The sequence below is a fragment of the Rutidosis leptorrhynchoides genome, chromosome 2, assembly GCF_046630445.1.
Source record: "Rutidosis leptorrhynchoides isolate AG116_Rl617_1_P2 chromosome 2, CSIRO_AGI_Rlap_v1, whole genome shotgun sequence".
Taxonomy (NCBI): Eukaryota; Viridiplantae; Streptophyta; class Magnoliopsida; order Asterales; family Asteraceae; genus Rutidosis; species Rutidosis leptorrhynchoides.
In genome coordinates, this window is record NC_092334.1 from 197,519,896 (window position 1) to 197,537,508 (window position 17,613).

At 29.6% G+C, this 17,613-nt stretch overlaps 1 protein-coding gene across 1 annotated transcript; it reads left to right on the forward strand.

Moving 5' to 3' along the window:
* The first annotated feature begins 11,575 nt into the window (after positions 1 to 11,575).
* On the forward strand, positions 11,576 to 13,080 carry LOC139891634 (uncharacterized). The gene is made up of 3 exons (XM_071874611.1): positions 11,576 to 11,689; positions 12,510 to 12,635; positions 12,725 to 13,080. The coding sequence occupies exons 2-3, from the start codon at positions 12,563 to 12,565 to the stop codon at positions 12,898 to 12,900; spliced, it is 249 nt and encodes an 82-aa protein (XP_071730712.1). The 5' UTR covers positions 11,576 to 11,689; positions 12,510 to 12,562; the 3' UTR covers positions 12,901 to 13,080.
* The last annotated feature ends 4,533 nt before the right edge of the window (positions 13,081 to 17,613 follow it).

Sequence of the window (17,613 nt, forward strand, 5' to 3'; positions counted from 1 at the left end):
GATAAAATGTAAGAGTCGTGTAACATGGCACATGATGACGTTATAATCTGTGAATCATCATGTCCCATTTAGAAACTCAGCATGACTTACTGTAATATAATCACGTTGATCAAGTGTCATTATATTATACTAACTCATGCTTCCGTTCCCAACATTACTTCAATAACATTCATATTTTAAGCTCGAAAGTTTACAGAATATAGAAACTAACGGTTTCTATATGATGTAACACTGATAGTACGAAGAGATTAATGATTTCAGATAAGAATAGTTATGAAAATATCTTCAGAAATATGGAGGATATTTATAATGAAAGATACGATGATATCTTGGAATTTCTAATATCGAAGGATGGTGAAGAAAATTTGTCCTCAAGAGTTTGGAGTCAGAAGCAAGGTATTCGCTAAAGATTTCATCAGAAACAGAATCATCAGGATTCTTAATGTAAAAGTTTAGTCCTTGTGATTTGTTCAGAGACTCCTTCGTAGTTTACTCCATCAGTTTTTCAGTTTCAAACTTTTTCTGAGCTTTGCCAACATACAATTCTTTATCATCAACTTTTGGCTGTTGAGGTCGTTTACAGTTTTTGTTACTTCATTCTACTTTTCAGAATTCAGAGTATTAATTCACAGACTGGGTGCTTTTCAGAAATTCAGAATGAAAGATCATAGTTCTAAGAGATAAATGTTATATGGATACATATAACTGTTGATGTGGAAACGTTGCGAGACTCACAATAAAGATTTGCCGATTTCCGGCAATTGGTATGGCAATTCTTGTTACAAGATGCGGATGAGTACATGATGAGACTTCAATAGATAAATATAGTGATTTTTCGGAGAGATTTAAGCCAAGGAGCAACGAGGTTGCTGGTACGTCTGCTGGTAATATGGTAGAATATGAAAGGTTCTCCGATAACAATAAAAGAGCACGCATGTATATCAAGGTTACAGTAAGGTTATTTCGAACGAAAAGTCGAAGTTGACTTGCTGGAGCTGTGACAAAATTGGCTACTTTGAAAAGGGATCGCAAAGTTATTTTTGCTAATAAATGCCAAAGGATCTGACGCGACTACGTGTTAACTTTTACTCAGTTGCCGAGAGTTTCTCAGGTGCAATACTATATACATAAATCTTTCCTTCCGTAGATGAAGTGTGGTTGGTTCATCATCTCGATTGAGGTGTTTTCAAGAATCATGAAAGGTTTGAACGCAGATTGTAATTGTCAAGATACAATGAGGTTTAAGATGAAATCAAGTGGCAAACTTGAAGAATTGTTTAGTTTCATATGTTATAATCAATATTTTAATTCATTTTTAATCGTCCAATGTTGATAGTCCTCAGTTGATAGTCCACAGTTAGCAATTCAATAATTCATATATAATTATATATATAATATTCAAATTAATACATATCGTGACCCGTGTACATGTCTCAGACTCGATCACAACTCAAAGTATATATATTATTGTAGAATCAACATCAACCCTGTATAGAGAACTCGATCATTACTGCATATAGAGTGTCTATGGTTATTCCAAATAATATATATATATGCGTCGATATGATATGTCAAAACCTTGTATACGTGTCCCGATATTTAAAGTGCGTAAAATAAATAACAGAAATTAAATGACGATAAATAAAATTGCGAGAATATAAATTGCGATAATTAAGTTGCGATAAATAAAATGTAATCAGTTAGCTAGGAACAGTTAGCTGGAACAGTTAGCGTGGATTCTTAACAAAATTTCTCATAGTTAATTCATTTGTTTCTAACAAATTTTATTTTGTTCAATGTTTTCTTCATTATGCCACTTGTTGGATTATGATAAATCAAAATCCAAATATGAAGTTGAATAAAAATGGTAATTCTGCGGTGAACGGATTCGTATCTCTGTAGATGTAAGTAGGATAATAAATGAAGGTTGAATTAGATTTGAAAGAATGTACAGTGTACTTATTAATGTGAAATTTAAATATTCCTCGGGTATTACCTACCCGTTAAAATATTTTCACCATTAACAGTTTGTACGAAAGAATTTTTAATTACAGTCTTTATGAAAATATATATGTATATATTCTCTTCAGATGTAACATAGATTTCAATGAGTCAATACTAAATTAAACTCATTCGATTTATGGTTGAAACCAGAATTGAATAATCCCTTGAAGGTTTTAGAGATTACATAAGTATTTCTTCAATAATATTGAAATTATGAATCAATACTTCGTTATTTGTTGAAATGTGATGTTGGTTTTCGTTAAATTCTTGTGACTTCGCAAAGTACGAATGATGTTATCTGAAAAGTTTCGGGTACATCGATGATGAAAGTGTAAAATCAAATATATACTTGATTTATTATGAATTGGAATTTGTTGAATTGCGACAGAGATTGTAGTTAACGCTGGTTAAGTTGCGGCCGAAGGATGTACATTATTGCATATTTGTAATATGAATTAACCTAGTAGTTAAGATTCACATACAATAGCTTAATACGGAAAGATTATATATATATATATATATATATATATATATATATATATATATATATATATATATATATATATATATATATATACATATACATATAATTTCTTCAGAGGGAATGAGTTAATTCTTCATAACTCGTTGATATAATATACGCGTTATTGATTCGTAATGATGTCTACAGTGATTCTTGAACTGACGGAGTTTGTGATGTTATAGGTGTTGTTGATTCTAATGTTGGCTGTACTGTCGATGCTGGTGACGCTGATGGTACTGTTGATGCTGTTGGTAAAGCAAGTTTAGCTTGTTAATCACACACCATTTTTGTCAGGGTTTCTACTCTTCCTTCTATCATTTTGGTTCGCTTAACTGATTTATGGTTAGGGCTAGATTAAATAATCTCTAAGACTTTAGAGATTACATAATCATCGCGGAATGTTTCTCCAATGCAGTTATGAATTAATACTTCGTCAGTTATTGTTGTTGGTACCCCTTGGTATCTATGGTGCGTATGACGTTGATGCTCGTGGAACAGATTGTGAAGTTGAGGTTTACAACGCGGTTGTGGTTGGAGGTGGTAATGTTACTGTTGGCGTTGATGATGGTGGTACTAGTTATGCTGTTGGTGCTGCTGCTGGTGTTTGTAATCTCTGCACCATATTCTCCAAAGCCACTACCCTAGCGCGAAGCTCGTTGACTTCTTCTATTACTCCGGGGTGATTTTCGGTTCGGACGAGCGGATAAATAAAATCTAGAATTTGATGTAGTATATAATCGTGACGAGATACTCTGGAAATGAGAGAGAAAATGGTGTTTCGGACAGGTTCGCCGGTAAGTGCTTCAGGTTCTTCGTCAAGAGGGCAATGTGGTGGATGGAAAGGATCGCCTTCTTCTTGTCTCCAATGATTGAGGAGGCTACGAACCCATCCTCAATTCATCCAGAATAGGTGATGACTGATTGGTTAATCCATTCCGGTCACACTGCTTTCGGAGCTTGAGTGAGATTCTATTTCGGAATCCGAGTGACTTGAACTAACGACGAATTCCATTTCGTACGATTGGATAAAGGATTTTTCGATATAAAGTGATTTTTCCGGCTATCGGGTGGTATTCTATTAACATAGGATATCTATATATATAGATCAAAAGATTTTGTAGATTACGGAGAAATTTGCGGGATATGTCAGGCAAAGTTTAAAGTAACAGATAAGATAAGATATGATTTAGCAGATACGCTAAGATATAAATTTTTGTCTATACACTACTCATGCAATTAATGTAGCAAGACGTGTCTAGACTAATAATGATAAGCAGGTAATTTTCTAAGGATGATAAGCAGATGATTTTCGACTAGAAATGATAAGCAAAACTTTTTGACATGCAGACACGGTCGAAGTCCAGACTCACTAATGCATCATATCGACTTATCAATTAGACACACTAATGCAGACCTGGTTCTCTAAGACCACCAATCTGATACCAACTGTAGAGACCCGTCCTAATCCATCCGGACGAAGTCCATATCGATTATAAACGATTCACAACAGTTGATTTCATCGTGAGGTACTTGACCTCCATATGATACATTTTACAAACATTGCATTCGTTTTTGAAAAGACAATCTTTCATTACATCAAAAGTTAACGGCATGCATACCATTTCATAATATATATCCAACTATAATTGACCTAGTAATAATCTTGATGAACTCAATGACTCGAATGCAACGTCTTTTGAAATATGTCATGAATGACTCCAAGTAATATCTCTAATATGAGCAAATGCACAGCGGAAGATTTCTTTCATACCTGAGAATAAACATGCTTTAAAGTATCAACCAAAAGGTTGGTGAGTTCATTAGTTTATCATAAATAATCATTTCAGATAGTATAATAGACCACAAGATTTCATTTTTATAAACATCATTCTCGTATCAGGCATTTCGCAAACTGCATAGAGATAAAAATCATTCATATGGATTGAACACCTGATAACCGACGTTAACTTAATGCATAGAATATCCCCAAAACATAACCTCTCGTCTGTATAATAATCTCGAAGTACTAAAGCATTCGTACCCCGAATGGGACTTGTCAAGGACCATAGATCTATCTTTAGGATTCACGTCAATCAGGGGCCATTTCCCTAAATTCTTAGGTTACCAGACTTGGAGGGCGATATTCGATTTGATAATCCAACCATAGAATGTAATTTTAAGTACTTGTGTCTATTTCGTAAAACATTTATAAAAGCAGCGCATATATTTTCAGTCCCAAAAATATATATAGCAAAAGCATTTAAAAGGGGAGCAAATGAAACTCACCATACTGTATTTTGTAGTAAAAATATATATTACGATATAGAACAATTGTAGGGTTGGCCTCGGATTCACGAACCTATAACATGTGTATATATATTAACACACATAATTGGAATCGAACAAATTTATATATATATATTTATTAGTTGTTTCCTTTTTATATTAATAACTTGTATATTTTATTATTTAATTAAATGTATTCATTTTATATGTTTTAATACATAAGGTGTTGGTATAGTTTATTTATGTGTATTAAGTATATGTTTATATAATTATCATTTGTTTCTTAAATTATTGATTATACTAAGATAATGATATTAATACTATTAGATTTAATAATAATAATAATAATAATAATAATAATAATAATAATAATAATAATAATAATAATAATAATAATAATAATAATAATAATAATAATAATACAAGAAATGATAATTTTTATGTAAAGTGCTAATTTTAATAATGCTTATGATGTTAATAATTATGATACTACTAATAATATTATTAGTAATAATACTAATTTTTTTTAATAAGATGATAGATTTAAAAATAATGATACTTTTAGTTTTAATGATAACTATTGTAATGTTAATATTAATAATAACTATAAAATAACCATTTTTACTACTAGTGATATTAATTTTAGTAATAGTTCATTAAGAATGATACTTATAATAATAACTATGATAAAGTTAATAATAATACTAACAATATTAAAAATAATACTAATACTTAATAAATACATAACAATAATAATAAGTATATTACTAATAATAATAACAATAAAAATAATAAATAATAATAGAAGTAAAAATAATAATAATAATAATAATAATAATAATAATAATAATAATAATAATAATAATAATAATAATAATAATAATAATAATAATAATAATAATAATAATAATAAAAGTAATAAAATTACAACCTTTGAAGAGAAAAGAAAACGCCACCGCCCGGTTTCGAACTCGAGACCTCTCGGTAACCCACCAACATCCTTTACCATTCGAACTAGTATACTTTTCTGAATTAAAACTAGATTAAATTTTATATAACCCGTATAAAATAGTTCATCTTCTTTCTTAAACGACTTCGATCAGAGGATTTTTCCAAAAACCAAATTAACAAAAAAAATTAGAAATAAATTAAGATTTGTAAACGAACAGGGATATAATTGTGATTCCTTTAGATTATCATATCAGAAAAAAAAAATTAAATATATAGCAGCAACAGAAAAAAATATTGCGGATGAACACTTGACGAACTCATTTAGTGATTTTGAGATTGGGACGGTTATAGGTTAGGACATTTAAATGAAAAAGGTTAACAATCACTCTTATAAACTTTCGGAACCTTCAATTTCATTTGAATCACAACAGAAATTTTGAATTTAATGGAAGAACATTCGTTGACCGTTTGACACATAAACTTTGACCTCAAAATTCGTTGATGATATGAAAAATTAACGTTTGAAACTTTACAGAAGGTTCAAGTGAAAGGTTTTACACAGCTTTGCATATATAGATTTTAAATTAAAACAGAAATTCAAGGTTTTTGGAAATTGATACTAGGACAGGGCAGTCGTAAAAAAAAAAAATTGAAATTGATTTTCTATCCTTTAATTTAAATCGTGTTATTAGATGATTATATAAAGGATGACTGATATTTTACAGCTCATTTGATTAGGTTACAGTTTGTTTGTTAGTTTGATTGGTACTACCCGATTGATCAATTAGAAAAAATAGAAAAAGATTACAAACGACTTCTAACAAATTTTGTCTGCTAATATGACTAAATGGATTTGATTCGTACATGTTTTCAATCCTAAAACAAATTACAACACTGTCTGAAAATGATAGCAAATTGAATTTGGATTATATGATTGTAATTACGTATATTTATTTTATTTTTTCTATTTTTAATTTTTTTACACGTATATATCTGAAATCCTTTATGTATAACTATATTTGTATATGTATTTACCTAAATAAATCTGTTATTTTGTTTATGTATAAGCATTTAAAGATATCTATATTTATATAACACTTTATATATGTATACATATCAATTTCTTTAAATTTTGATATTTAATAAATATAAATATATTAAGGTTATTAATAATAATAATAATAATAATAATAATAATAATAATAATAATAATAATAATAATAATAATAATAATAACAATAATAATAATAATAATAATAATAATAATAATAATAATAATAATAATAATAATAATAATAATAATAATAATAATAATAAGAATACAAATAATGTAATAATTTACATGTATCAAATTTTTATATCTATATAATTTTAATAGTATTAATATTACTGATTTTAATATTACTATTAATATTTACTTTATTAATAATGAAAGTAATAATAATAATATTAATATACACTTATATTTAAACTTGTAATTTCATTTAATATATATAATTTATAGATTTTATTTTATTATATCATAACATTTATAAAATATTTATTATTTATATGTTTGATATATGTTACACTATAACAATAATTATTAATAGAATTCATATATATATATAGATTTATAATAATATCATGTATATATTTATATATATTCATTTTTATTAATACTTGTTTAATCTGTTTATTACTTTACATTTTTAATTCCAATTGATTAAAGATTATTTTATTAACTCAAATTAAATTTTTTTAATTCCATTTGATTAGGTGTACTTTAATAATTTAAATTATTATATATACACTTATGTTTATATTTATATATGTCTATATATATTTATTTACATATTTATTTACACGCAACTGTTCGTGAATCGTCTGGTATAGTCAAAGGTTACATGAATCTATGTAAACAGTTCAAAATTTCTTGAGACTCAACATTATTGACTTTGCTTTTCGTGTCGGAAACATATAAAGATCAAGTTTAAATTTGATCGGAAATTTTCGGGTCGTCACACCAATACCATCATCATTTTTAACGGTAACCGCATCATAAACCCGTTTTGCTCACTGCTTCTTTTTCTACTATTCGAACCACCCTTTACATCTCCTGCAAATCACCTCCTGTCTCCATTTATGTTAGGACCAAGAAAACCATTTGAACCTATTAAAATCACCACTCATTTATCATCAAGAAACAATCACCAACTTGCCACCACAATTGCCATTTTTTCTATTTCATGTCTTTTTGTTTCAATCAATTATCAACACCAAATAAGTGTCCACTGCTTTATAGATACACTTATTGAATTTTTTTATTTATTTAAAAACTATTATAAGCCAATTAAACCACCACTATGGATTAGAATATTAACTTGAGTGCTTCCCTTCTTTTACCGACAATTATCAATCAATAACCCCGCTTGATTTCAAAAATAAGAAAAGAGGTTAATTTAATTAAATTTGTGGACGGTTCCTAATGTTTTATTTTTCTTGGCCGACAACCACCACTCAAAGAAACCATTTTCAATTAAATCAAACCTTTATATATGCACGCGTTTTTTTTTATGATGAAGTGGGACTGTAATTTTAAAAGGTGGTCTGCCATTTTTTTTTTTTTTTTGTTGTTTCACCACGTCACCAGCAAACAGATATGTTACCTTCTCCTCCATTTTTTTTTCTTTCCTTATATTCACCGTGTATTAATTCTGTTTCTACTATTACCAAATCGATTCCCATAAATGAGTTGGATCAAGCCGTTATTGGGCTAATTCATGTGCATTTGTGCTGGGTCATGATTCAATTCGATATTGGGCCAAATATGTGGTATGTGGGTTTTAGGAAAACTGAAAATACGGGTTATATATAATTAAATGGTGAATTAACTCAGGAAAACGGAATAGAGGAATGGATGGGTTTGTTGTTGGGTTAGCGGGACGTTATGGGTTCAAACCCGGACTTGGGCATTTTTTTAAGGGCTACTTCTTTGAGGTAGTTTATTTATTACTTATTATCATTATTATCATTATTAAGGTTACTAGAATCATTATTTTCAATATTATCATATAATTATTATTATTATTATTATTATTATTAAATGATAGTATTAGTATTAATATTAAAATTATTATCATTATAATTAGTATTATTATTATTATTATTATTATTATTATTATTATTATTATTATTATTATTATTATTATTATTATTATTACTAGTATAAAAGCTATCATTATGAATACTAAGGATATTAACATCATTGTTATCAATATTATTATTATCATTACTATAATTGACATTATTATAGAAATTATCATTATTATTATTAAAAGTATTATTATTTTCTTTGTTGTTATTAAACATTATCATTATTAATAGTATCATTAAAACTATCATTTTTTTATTATCATTATTATTAATTTTATTAATATTATTATTAATTTTATGAATATTACTATTATTATTATTATTATTATTATTATTATTATCATTTTTATTATTACTAGTATCATTATTATAAAAAACATAATATTATTAATATCAAAAGTACTACTAATACTATTATCACTATTATAATGAAAATTAGTCATATAAAAATATACCTAACAAAACTATATTTATATTTATATCTTTAATTATTTAAAATATATAAAATAAATACATTTAATTATGTTATTAATAAAACACATGATTTAAAGTAACAATTAAAAATCACTATATATATATATATATTTGTTCGATTACAAATATATGTTTTAATATATATATATATATATGAATGATATAGGTTCGTGAATCCAAGGCCAACCCTACACTTGTTCAACGTCGTCATATGTATTTTTACTACAAAATACAATATTGTGAGTTCATTTGATTCCCTTTTACTCTTTACATTTTTGGGACTGAGAATACATGCGTTGTTTTTACAACTGCTTTATTAAATGGTTTTGAAATATATTTTGAACTGCGAATACAAGAAATGCTTTTATAAATGTTTGACGAGATAGACACAAGCAAAATATTCCTCGAATGAATTATTATGCAGACAGAAGTTCTGTGGATTATTATTGAATTAGTTGGACATGATAATTGCCACTAATTGTTGTGAATATTTTCCCCCTAATTATTATTGCTTGGTAACCTAAGAATTAGAATCGGGTATGGTCCTAATTCACGCGAATCCTAAAGGTAGCTACCGGGTTTAACACCCCCACCCAGAATGTTCACTAGACGGAAGAGCTAGTGGGCGTGGTGTTTAGTACTTCGAAGTTTATATGATTATTATACAGACGAGATGTTCTGTTTTGGGGATATTATTGATGCGCATTATATTTTAAGGTCGGTTACCAAGCCAAACTATGAAAGCAAAGTGAATGTTATATATCGAGAGAATGATTTTTATACACAGGTTATGTGTATTAGTTTTTGTGCAGAGATATGTGTACGGTTACTAAGATTTATAAAAAAATGGATTTCGTACACGAGAAAGGTGTACTGTATTTAAAAGATATCGCATGTACATTACAGGTGGGTGTAGGATTCGGGCCCATTTGTACCATGCAGCATTTAAATCTTGTGGTCTATCAAAATGATGAATTTTACTGTTTATGATAAACCTATGAACTCACCAACCTTTTGGTTGACACTTTTAAACATGTTTATTCTCAGGTATGAAAGAAATCTTTCGCTGTGCATTTTCTCATTCTAAAGACATTACATGGAGTCGTTCATGGCATATAGAAGTCAGTTCATCGTGATAGTACCAGATGTTATTGTATTCGTTCAGAAGAATTTGGACGGGTTATGACAATTTCCATATCTATTTTTATTCGATCTGTTACTACCAATAGCAGAATACCTATTGCCACTCTGAACAACATAAAATTCTATTGGGGCGTTGCTAATAGCGTGATCACGTCAAAAATATAATTATCAAATATATATTTCATACAAATGGAGGAAGTAAGTGATATGTTTAACTTTTGAAGAACACTTCCTAACAAATTTTTTCGATTTATCAATTTTTCAGGATAAACTGGGAGTTTCAAAGGAGTTCTAAAACATTGAATCGGCATATAAACAGGAGTATTATCAATGTATTGAAAACTCCTCCACAATATACATGCATAAACATTTTTTTTTGTTATCTACTCATTGTTAAATAAATTGATATAAACGTACTTGAAATGTATATAGGTGTTAGAAAAGCGGTGAAATTGGTATAATGTGGACTCTGCAATTTTATTGAATGTTGAATTTGCGTTGGTTAAAAGTTTTTCTGAATGAGTAAATGTATAAGGAAAAATTTAATAGGATGAAAATGTATATGTAATCTTAGTCAAAAAAAGGTTTGAAATAAGGTACAAAAAAATCAAAAACTTTCAAAAAACGCATCCGAATAGGATACACACAAGTCACAAGTTAGGCTTGCGAACCTTGCGAACCTTGCGACTTGCACCTTGCGTACCTTGCAACTTGCGTATGACCGAGTACCTTGGGACCGAGAGTTCTCGCTCATGACCGACAAATTTAGGTCGCGACTTCGAATTTCTCGCTCATGATCGAGAACTCACAAGTTACAAGTTTCACAAGCCTACCTTGCAACTTACGAAGGCATTTAGGCAATTTTTTTTAGAGCGAATCGTTACAATTCGTGTTAAAATTTACCAAGTAAAATAATGAATTGAATAAAATTAGGCAGCCCACTCACGATAGCCTAATAATTCAATTTTTAATCCTTAAATAGGCCCAAACTAATAGCCCAACAAGCACACTTTACATAATATGCAAAAAATATTAAGATCTCCAGAAACTTCAGGAACTTGTGGATTAACAAGTCTCGCGTGCCAGAAAAAGCCATTGATCTCTCTCAATTGCGTTGTTTTTATCTCCGGCGAACCCAATCGATTCTGTTTAAACACCGGCGAACGACATCAGGTCAATCTCTTAACAAATTTTTGTGATGGAATCTGAATTTTGTAACTTTTTAAATTATAAAATGGAATCTTCATATGAATTTTTAGATTTATTATACTAGCAATTCTACCTTGTGATATGTGCATTTTTTTTTTTTGATTAATTATGTCACTAATATAATTTTTTCTGTTATTTTTGCTTCATTTTTGGGAAATTGCAAAAACTCAAAAATCAGTGTAGGAAAAACACTGTTTTGTTATTAAACTTTTTTAACGGAATTAGTTCAAATAAACTGTATAACTAGGGTTTACATACAACATAGATGTAGTTCTCTTAAATTGTAATGTGTGATAAAGCTATGTAATTTGCAGGACCTTATCTTAGGATAGCATTTAAGGGGGTAAAACACTGTAGCTATATAGATTAGTATGTTGCCTATTGTTATGTTCAATTCTTCCTCGATTATTTTTGTAATCGAAAAACACATCATGAACTTCTAAATTCCCATTAAATTGAAGAAGAACAATCATATTGACCTATACCATACTAAGCCAAAAGCTCAAATATAGAACTCGCTCACAAAAGCTAGTTTGTAGGAGGATATGACACTTAAGACTTATAAGCCACCAAGCATATTTACGTATGGCGAACAACAACAATATCCAATCCCACAAATGTAAGGTATGGGGTGGTGAGATGTACACAATCTTTCAGCTGGTTCGATGTGGATTATAACACCTACTAACGATGTTGTTACTTGTTGGAAGCGGTGGGCATACTTATAAGGCTTGTGAAATAATATATTACTTGATTGATCTGTGTCTATTTTAACATGCTGCAGGTTGCTACCTCGATACAGAGTTCTTCAAAGAAGGAAAAAAATCAACAACCCATATGCGTGGAATAACTGCATTATCACACGCTAGGAATACGTTTAATAGCATTTGTCCTGTGAAAACGTCATGGGGTAATATGAGCATCAGTTTGTAATTAATTAATGTTGTTCTGTTAAACCTTGTATACTGCTATTAACAATCTGAATTTGTGATTGTGCAGTGGCTACAGTGACCCCAAAGAAGGTAAATGATGATAATTTTGCTAAAGAAAAGATGAAAAAGGTGGAGGTTGATCCTATCGTTACTTTTAGTAAACCACCACCAGTTCCACCGGTTCTCGGACCACTTGTTCTTCTATCATTGTGGGAAACATGGTCAACAAGCGATGATAAATGAGATAAGCGATGTTGATAAGTCTGTTTGTGAATTGGCAATATGTGATGGTTTTCTGGTCTTTTGAGTGATCATGAGTAGACACTAAAATCTTGATCACTAGAACTCTACTGTAAATCTTTTGTAATAATGATAAGATGATGTTTCTAACTCTTAGAAGATCTCTGAACCGATTACTAAAATCTTGATCACTAGAACTTCAATATTTGTTTTTTTAAGATGTTTTTGTGTAAAGATCTGCCGATAATGTTTGTGATTTTTTTTTAAATAGTAATTTTTTTTAAAGAGACTTGCAAAAATGGAAAAATTATCAAAATTGTTTCGAAAATGGTAAAACCGAAGTTCCAAAGTTCGGTTTTGGTCAAACCCTAAGTTTGGAACTTCGGATTTTTTTTTTTTACAAAAAAATAAAAAAAGCAAAACCGAAGTTTGAAACTTCGGTTTTGCTTTTTTTATTATTTATTATTATTATTATTATTATTATTATTATTATTATTATTATTATTATTATTATTATTATTATTATTATTATTATTATTATTTTTTTTTTTTTTTAGTTGCATTCTATCTCCCAATGGATTGAATGTGTAATCTTTAATACTTAACTTAAACTAAGAACAAATTAAAGAGTTTTTTAATCTATTGTAACGAAGTTTTAAAATATTACTACTGTATATGATTTTTAATGTTATTCCATGTTTAAATCCCACAAATTTGAAGGTTATAATAATAAATATAACATATAAATATAAATATAATTAATAATAGGAGCTATCGTACTCAGATATTATTTTAACTTGAATTTTAAAATAAATAAATAAAGTCTGACACGTAGAGAGTTTATTTTGTAAGTTGGCATTTGGGGCAGGAAATGAAAATGGTCAAAGAAGACGGCTAGTTTGGTTTGACAAAAAAAAAAAAAAAATAATAAAAAAAGCAAAACCGAAGTTTGAAACTTCGGTTTTGCTTTTTTTATTATTATTTTTTTTATTTTTTTGTAAAAAAAAAGAAAAAAACAAATCCGAAGTTTGAAACTTCGGATTTGGCAAAACCGAAGTTTCAAACTTCGGTTTTACCATTTTTGTAACAAAAAATCCGATTTTTCCATTTTTGCAAGTCTCTTTAAAAAAATTACTATTTAAAAAAAAAAAAAGGTAATGTTTGTAGTTGTTATTGAATATTAAAGACGGGTTGTTTCTATGTCTGCAAAATAATTTAATCATGTCTGTAGCACTTAAGCATATTTTTAAGTTTGCGAGTTTGTAGACATAATAAGACATTATTTTATTTTACATCTTTAAAAAAACAAACAGTAAAAACGTCTTCTAGCATACAAATTAACATAATATATGGCATTGCAAAAAGAGCAGTTTTTGATGATAGTATTCGTCTAATATCTGTTTGGTTTTAAGGTTTCCATATCTTTCAAGAATGAACATTATATATGGTTAATTCATACGTTTGTTCACATGTTTATAAGAGCACTGGGTGTGGTGACGCGTCAGTTCAGTGTTAGTTCAGTGTCTTGCTGCTGACTAGGCGCTGACTGGACTGACACTGAAAACTGACACTGGTGAAAAAATGATGGAATTGAAAAGAATGTTAGTTCAGTGTCTTGGAAAAAGAAAATATTGTATTTTATTATTTTTTAAAATTATTTTAATTATTTGATAAAATATAAATGATAAATAAAATAAAACTTGTACAAATATTAAAAGGCCTAGTTTATTGAAATTAAGAAACCTAGTACAACAAATACGATCGTTCAGAGACAAACACAATTATTGAAACATAAATAACAATAATTCAAACACAAATACGATTCTTCATTCTTCATCATCGAAGTCGGAGTATGAGTCTTCCAAAGCCATTTCTCGACGAATCCTCTGCTTCTTTTTCTCGATTGCCCTCATATCATGTTCATTCAAATTCTCCTTATCAATAGCCAAAATCCTCAACTGCGACTCCATCTTCATTTGAGAGTAGTACGATTTCTTTTCTCGAGACACATCTTCAAAGTGTTCCTTCATGGACGCGTGTAAAGACTCACGAGATGATGCGGCTGAATCACTTGAGGTCTTCCTTGATTTTCTTGAGTCAGTCTTCCTTGGTTTGCCGGGTGGACGTGACAGTCGATCTCTGCCAAATAGCTCCTCATTTGGGTTTGTTTCAACTTCTTCATCTCGGTTTAAGTCAAAATCAGTTTCAGCTATAGTTTCATCAACAACGGGGTCAGACACTCGCTTGTTTCGCCTACCAATAACAACGGGATCAGGATGTAGCCACTTTGGTTTGTCTTGCAAAAAGTCCCACGCCTTATAACTTGGAAAACTCCTCCCCATCTCGAACCTAAACTGATCGTCACACTTAGTGCGAAAAATGTTATCATTTTCCCCGCTCCTCCACGCTGCCTTCAAACGGTTCACAATACCATTATACTTATTGCAATCATTATTCAACTTGGTCCAATTCGAAGACAATGCATCTTTCGTACGAACACATGGTGGATTACGTTTGTTGTATTCTTCGACAATTTGGTACCAAAAGGTTTTCCCTATACGTACAAACGTTGTCAGCGTGCGTACATATATAATAAATATATAATATACGCATACATATATAATAAATATAAACGCATACAAATATAATAAATATATACGCATACATATATAATAAATATAATAAATGTAATAAATATATACGCATACAAATATAATAAATATACGCATACATATATAATAAATATAAACACCAACATATATACAATAAATAATGCGTAATTATTTATATATATATATATATATATATATATATATATATATATATATATATATATATATATATATATATATATATATATATATATATATATATATATATAATTTGTATATACCGGTCATTGCGCATCCTACAATCGAGTTCTCGGGAACATGTATCCAACATTGAGCCAAACGTAACTCGTCATCGGCATCCCACGTGGTTTGGTTGCGGCTCGAACCTTCTTCGTGCATCGGCTTCTTTCCTTTGGCTTTTTTTGAGACGTAAGGGACGGCACTTCATCGGATTGATTGTTTGATTGTTTATTTGAGTAATGTTGTGAGTCGCTTCTTCCTTGAGTGTTGAGAGCTTTCCAAGCCAAAAATTCGTGGTACTCATCTTGGGTTTGTGGCACTTAAGTTTGATTCATCGAACCGTATTGATTACCAAACGAACCATATTGAGTACCACTTTCATTTTGCGTATTAACCCAAGCATTCGGATTACTCCAATTCCAATTTTGGCCAAACGCATTGTTCGGATTCAAAGGGTGTTGTGGGTGATTGGTGTTGTTTGGATTCATATTGTGGAGTGTATGTTTTATTTGAAAGAGATTGTGTGTATAATGAAATGGGGTTAATGTGTGTATATATAGTGTTAAAAATGTATTTGAAAAAAAAAAGGGGGAAAGCAGCAAACAACGGTCGAAATATTTAAAAATGGGACCCACTATCGGCTACAAAGGCGACGTCTTGGGCTCGACTTCGGGGGTGAAGACGCCGAACCGACGCCGGCGAGGTGTGGGCGACGGTCGGTGGTTGCGGCGACGCTGGTCGAGTGACAATCCACACCGTGTGCTCTAAGCATTTCACACCGTGATACTCGGTATTACTTGTCTTGAATAAATTATTATCCATACAGTACAAATCATTAGGGTTTAACTACTTCTAATTCTAACAAACAACCTAATAGTATTGTCTAAAGATATACTAAATTATCGTCTTACCATAAACAGCATCCTCCCTCTCTGTGCAACGTCCGATACACAACGATGCTTTCTTAAATTTTGGTTGGTTGAATTGAATTAAAATGCAAATTTGAATCTCAAAAAACACCGCAAACAACTAAATTTTTTGAGCATTAGCGTTCACACGAGAACTGTAATGAAATTAACGATATCGATTTTCTCTTTTAAAAATTGACTTGGGCATTGCACGGCTTAAAAGGCTACAATATATTTATCATATGGGGCATTATCAATCAACTCCCTTGGAAATGGTCACCTAAGGATAGTACATGAATAAATGCACGTGGTACAACACCTATATACCAACTCTGAATCAGTGTACCTCCTTTAGTCCTCCATCCCTATGTTTCTAGTCCTGCTAAAAAATTACTCTTAGGGTCTGATTACTTTTCTTTCCAATAAGTCCCTAATGGATATTGATGACATAATGGATATTGATGACTTTATGTAGTAATTTGTGAATAAGTATTGTTGTTTACTTTTTGTAGATATTGTATTACCTGAATGGCACCAAATACCATTTTACCCTCTAACTAATAACTCAAATATCATCTTTTTCAACATGATTTTTATGATAAATCTCAATATAAAAAATAGAAAGAGTAGTATGGACTATTCTAGTTTCATGTTTTTGAGATATATTCTATTCAATAATTTCCACATTATTATTATTATAGAATATATTATATGACACAAACCATCCCCAAATTCATGGCAATAGCTACGGTTGTACTTCTTTCATAGTTTGATCATATGAATTCTTTGATCTTTTAAGCAATTCACATATTATATTACCTCCATCAATTTATTCTAAATTATTCTTTCTTCCTCTCTCAATTTATCTTTGTTTTCAGTTTAAAATTTTGTATAAATTACAAACTCTAATTTAATAATTCAGCAAAATCAAACAATTGTGTCAAATAGATACAAAA

Bases quoted from the DNA above. Each gene is read 5' to 3' on its own strand.
- LOC139891634 (XM_071874611.1), top strand. From the start codon at position 12,563: ATGCGTGGAATAACTGCATTATCACACGCTAGGAATACGTTTAATAGC. The intron at 12,636-12,724 runs GTAATATGAGCA...GTGATTGTGCAG, and splicing joins TCCTGTGAAAACGTCATGGG to TGGCTACAGTGACCCCAAAG.